This window comes from Bactrocera latifrons, unplaced genomic scaffold (assembly GCF_001853355.1).
Source record: "Bactrocera latifrons isolate USDA-ARS-PBARC rearing strain unplaced genomic scaffold, ASM185335v1 scaffold_1079, whole genome shotgun sequence".
NCBI classification, from domain to species: Eukaryota; Metazoa; Arthropoda; class Insecta; order Diptera; family Tephritidae; genus Bactrocera; species Bactrocera latifrons.
Window position 1 is genome coordinate 3,002 of NW_017534496.1, and position 6,176 is coordinate 9,177.

A 6,176-nucleotide genomic window follows, 5' to 3' on the forward strand; every position below is an offset into this window, starting at 1 on the left:
ACCGCCCCATATGTGATTATCGGTCTTACTATCATGGTGTACAACCATCTAACTATTCTAGGCGTTAAACCCCAGGACCTTCCTGCCAGGCGATTACACACCATTAAGGCCCTTGTCGCCTTGACCAACGTCAGGTTTACGTGCTGCTTCCACCTCAGCGTGGAGTCTAACGTTAAACCGAGGTACTTAACACTGCAAAAAATGGTCATATATAGTAATGCTTTTGTATACATTTAAATAAAGACCGTCGGAAGTCGGAGTTTCGGAACATCAGGTTATGGTTCCAGTCCTAAAACGACTGCGTAAAATAAGTTTATTTTTCGGTAAAATGTTCAATTGATTGTTTAATTATAATAGTTGGTGTTTTGAGAATCGAGCCGCTAGACGCGGAGAAATATGACTCGTGATAATTATAAATATGGGCTATATCGATTAACAACGATTTGGAGTATGCTGTCTTCACGAAAGTGCACCCCACAGATGAGATAAAGCTCCGGGAAATTTTTGGCCAAAATCATCAGGAGTCGTCACGTTGGCGATAGCAACAGTGTACGTGAAGTTTGGTTAAAATTGGAATCGACGTTTCAGGTTAAAGATAGAACTAGAAAAGCGACGTTACTTACCATTTGTTGTATATATGTATGTATGTACTACTTACTAACGTGTAGCATGTGCGAAGGCTAGAAAGTTCAAGAGCATCTCAACGCATTCAACGAGAATACAAACATTTTGAAATAGTCAAGTAAATAAATGACGAATTAAGTTCAGAACACAATTGTTCGACAAAGATAAATGGTGATAGTAATGTGACCAGTGACTATAAAATTACATATATTGGAATCCGAACGAATTAGTAATTTGTATAATATATAAACAAACTAAAAAACTAGTGGACTGTAAACATTTTGCCCTTGAAAAGCAAGTGCGCATATTTTTCACTAAATCAGACGGAAATAGGGCTGATTTACTTGAGATTGTTACAGTGTGGCTGAATGAGGAGTGCAAATATTTTGTTACATTTGCAAAAAATATGTATTGAAAGTTAAAATATTTACGTTAGAGAAAATTAAAACGTAAATTTTTAAATGAAATAGTAACACAGAAAATTCGGTAGACGTACCTAATTATGCAAGGATAAAGGTGGATAGGCATCATGACGCAGCGTGGGCGCTTACGAAAATTATAGTATATCAATCGATCTCTGACAACGATTCAAACGTTGTTGATGTAGACGACTTCTACGAATACAACCTCTTGTCACTGACAGTCGTCAAAATGTAGCGGATGCGTTGAGATCCGAATACGCCTCTATGCGGGTAAATGGGCTCATGAGGAAGAGAGCTTGGAAAATAGTTAAAATACCTTCAAAAGTAAAGTAAGACCAACAATTTCATTTTCCCTACTAAAGATGAGCATCTTAAGAAAGTTCGTCTAGTTGCAGAAAGTTACGCTCAACGCTTAGGGGAAGACTTTCATGAAATTTCCTCTCCAGTTACACGGTCAACTTCAATACGCCTTTTTACAGCGCGGAGTGCAGAAGAGGATATCCAGCAACGTCAGAAGGATGTAGTTATCACGTATATTAAATATATTACATCCTTAATCGGGATATAGATAAAGATATCTACATATTTCATATTTGCTTATGAGTTCGTTGAAGGATTTTCATCGTGGGCAACCTGCCGATTTTCAAGATTTGACGAAACATACCAGCGACCGACAGAAGTGTGGCAACCATCATTAAGAAAAGTACTATGAGGTTTGCGTCAGTCAGTCTTAATGTGGTATCATAAAATAAACATGTTAACAAAAAAACAATTTTGTTTTTACCATGGGTTGTATATATTATAAACGAATATGTGGGAAATTGAAAATATTTCCTTTTTAACCAATTGTAAAGATTTGGCCATTTCTGGTTTTCGCACCCATTTAGTGTCGGCCTTCACGTGCGGTTGCCGTCCAGAGAGAGGGAAGAGTACGTACGTTGTGTAGGACAGTATATGTATATTTGCAAATTGAGAAATAATGTGTTTCATACATTCATTTACTCTAAAAACCGGCACATAATGTATACGTATATTTGGTAAAACTCAGAACAAAAAGTTGGCTCCACATGTGTCATGTAACTCTTGCAGATATTCTGGATGGTGAGTTTATTGCAAATTTTATAATAATTACTAACTATTTTGGAAGCATTAATTAGATTTAAATGTTCAGTATACGCCAAACGTTTTGTTGTCGTCGAGCTAAAAAAGAGTACTGAATTTTGCAGTGCCGAGAATTTGTAGGAGCCCAGGTGCTCATTTTTCAAATACTCGAATAATTTTTTTGCAAGTTGGTCTAATTCTAATCAAAAAATATGGAATGTGATATTTTCCCTAAGTTACTTAAAAATGCGTTAATGGTGGTTTTCTAGGAAGTCATGGATCTGACAATTATGATGAATATCTCCATCATCGAATGTATAATTTTTCTAAATATGGACATGGTACATTATCATTTAATAAATTTAAAGAAAATATGGGAGCTTATTCGGAAGAACAAGAAAACTTACATCAAGATATAGTGGAATTTGAAAGACGTTACCAAGGCTAGTATCCTGAAAGTATGATAGTGACTATATTTGGAGGTTAAGAAGGAAAATTTTTACTGAATATGAAGGAAAAATAAAAGTGTTAACTTTTAAATATTTAGAGTATATTAAAATGTCAATGGTAACAATGAATCCTAAATGGGATGACCGGTATCTCTTAATAAATTATATAGTATGTATAACACGTGCCCAAATATGCTGTTGACAACGAAATCTCATCCAAGGCATTATGTTGGTCAATTTTTATCATCCAACAACGACAGATATTGGAAATTACTAATGGGGATAGCTTTTCATCCAAAACTTAAGAAATGCGAAAATACGAGAGGAAGTGTTGTGAATGCGAAATAAATAATAATAATATAATATACATAACATCTACATAAAACTATATGCAATAAATAGTAAGACTTTATTCATATATAATTCTAAAGTTTTTATTGTATTCTTCAAAATATATGCCGTCCCTCTAATTAAACTTGTGTCAACCGGAATAGCTTTCAATGTGGGAAGCGATTCACGTTTAAGGTCTTCAATTGACTTGAAAGGTTGTTTCGGCACGATATTAGTTAAAAAATTTACGAAAAATTCTTGAAGAATCAATACACGACGACGGTGCATTATCGTGGTACAAAAACCAGATATTTCATTCCACACATAAAATTTAATTTAACATCATTGTTGAATAATTTCACTCAACTTAAAAATCGCCGAATACACTTTATGTACCTCAGAAAGACAAGCGTATACTAAAAACTAATGATTATTGTGATGTGAAATTTAGTGAAGATACCAACCTATAAAAAAAAAGAATATTTCGACAAATGGGATTTCTTCTTGTACTTTTTTTCATTTCAGTGTTCATACATTGTAATGCTTTTGAACACTTTTGATTAAGTTCAGTCATTATTATATCCGAGGACTTTACCCACGAAATTTCTACGTCTGCGCTCTATCAGCCCTTATATATAGTACTTATATAACTTACCATTGATACAAGTATATTCCAGTTGTTTTTTTAGAAATGGAAATAGCTAATTACAAGCAGGAGTTAATATACTTACTTATCTTTCTAACTTTCAATATACCAATTTATATAACAAATGAAAAACTTTACGGAAAATATTATAATTTTATTTTATTAATATTAGAGTTTTCCGACAAATACAAAATATGGGATACAAATATATCTGGCATTTATTACTTTCACCCTGAGAAAAAGTGCATGTGTCGTTTGGGACTTCAAATCAAGAATTACATACATATGTATATGTCTGTAAAACTTCATTATTATCTTATTTTTCCAAGCATACATCCAACGCATTGGAATTTCAGGCTGTTTGTTTGGCTTAACAACGGTCATGACTATACATGTACATTAAAATATCGTTAGCTTAGTATGCAAACGTGCTTAATTCATTTATTTTAATATTTTAGGCGAAAAATAAAATTGTGGAAATGAAGCAAAACTTGAGCTCATTGGTATTGGCTTTTGTTCAAACCTAAATTACTTGTTAAAATCATTTAAATTATATATTATTTATTTTTTAACTTCTCACATTTTTGGTAATGATCTGTTTTTAGTTGTGGTATCTGCGTACGAATACAATTCTCAATTTCGATTAAAGTGCAAATAGTAAAATTGTGCGCGTTTGCAAACTAAAGGAACGAAATACATGTTACCTTAAGACAAAAACTTAAATCATGTGAAAACAACGTTTGTATAAAAAAAAATTAATTATATAAATATATATTTGATTTCATATGAGTAAATATATTTAATGTTCATGCTAGGTAGACTTGTGTCCGCTTATATGTAAATATGTGTATATGTATTGTATAAATAAATAAGCAATATTAAATACTATAGAACTCATCTCGCTATCACACAATTATTGTCTTACCGGCCAATAGACAGTTATTGCTGGAGGAATAGCAGAAACGGGATCGCTGTAATGTCTGTGACATTCATGAGCAAGCACATTCGACCACTCGCATGTCTGTCCACGTGGAGATCTTCAGTTTTTCACTGTTTTTCTCGTCCACATGCAATACTTCGAGTTCGACTAGTTTAGAAGGCGCACAACAGGGGCGAGGTGCACGTTCATGATTTTGCTTCCATATTAGACTCTGCAACACGGCGTGATGGTGAGCTGGATTATATCTCGGTGGACAACGGCCATGACAATATCCAGCATCGAATACTTTTGGCTGAATAATGAATTCAAAACCTTTGATTTCCTTGAATATTACTTCCATTGTGTGCCGACAGCAACGTTGATTGAGTTTATGACAAGAAAGTTTGTCAATAGTACTGCTGGGACGTTGTTGGCCATTTGAAAATGTGGCCATGTTATGATAGTGATGTGGATTCTCAACGGAACTGGAATGTTTGTTGGATCTGATTTCCTTGTATGACACGCCAAGATGACCAATTATGTTTAAAATTGGCATTAGTTGTGCACCATCGTCTACATTAGTGGATGACGACATGTCGTTTAATATACGAGCACCAGCACTTTGGCAATTATCACACTGCACTTCAAGACCCAGATTAGACCGCTCCTCGCGTATCCATGCCTCTACAGCTTTTGTGACATCAAACTGCACCCATTGGCTATTAGTATCATGTTTGCGGCTTTGATCTATCTCGATGTTCACTTTAGAGCTATCGAGACACATGCGTTTACCATTTCCCAAACGTTGGTATACCTTGAAATTTAATATATGTTTTTGCTTATCATTGGTCGTCGTGGCGTTAGCATGGTCCATACCACTTTTTTCTACGCTGTTGCCACAAGACCGATTTTTATATTTCTGTTTTTTTTTATTGGGCTTGACTGCTAAAGCCGAGCTGTATATTATCATAAGCCGAATGTTGGCCTCTTCGACATCGCCGGGTTGCAATTGTGCAGCGTTTGTCTCCACAGCAAAATGTAAAATCATAGTAGTTTGTTTTTGCCGAAACTTTCGGTTATTTTTCCGCTGCTGTCGTGGTAATACGAAATTATTAGATACTGCTTCAGCATCGGTTACCTGATCTTTTGTATTCGGAAAGTCCAAAAAAGTTTGAGTGTTCCGTTTTCGACGTAAATAAGTCTCGTACCTCATGACATTCGGAGCAATGCTGACTATACGTAGAGGGGCGCTTTCTAATTCCTGCTTAGCTTTGTTTCCAATAGCATATGTTGATTGAGCTAGCTCTCGTCGCTTACGATCGTGCACCCGCCGTAAATATTCCCGATACTTTGTAACATATTCACGTTGACTTATGTTAATCTAAAATGGTAAAAAATGTATGTTTTAAACATCGCAAAATAGGAGAATTTCTTTAGAATTTTTTCTGCATTTCTGCTTTTGACATGATATTTTAAATACACCCAACTTTTTTTCTACACGGTAGATGCGTTGCTCAGAAATCCGTGTAAAAAAACAGGCGTTGCGTATATGAAAATGGGGGATACCTTCCATGTCACCTGAAAGCGATGTAAGATGATGTAAAGAACTATATTTACTTCGAAAAACCGTGTAAAAATGTTGAAAATTATAAAATTTCAGATATGTATGCATAAAAATTGTTTGT

At 34.7% G+C, this 6,176-nt stretch overlaps 1 protein-coding gene across 1 annotated transcript; it reads right to left on the reverse strand.

The window, feature by feature from the left end:
• Nucleotides 1–3,711: 3,711 nt before the first annotated feature.
• LOC108970974 lies at nt 3,712–5,872 on the reverse strand (the record flags this gene model as incomplete). The annotated part of the gene is given in 1 exon segment (XM_018936731.1): nt 3,712–5,872. A coding segment is annotated over 1 exon segment (1,311 nt), but the record flags the coding sequence as incomplete, so codon positions are not given.
• Between the last annotated feature and the right edge of the window lie 304 nt (nt 5,873–6,176).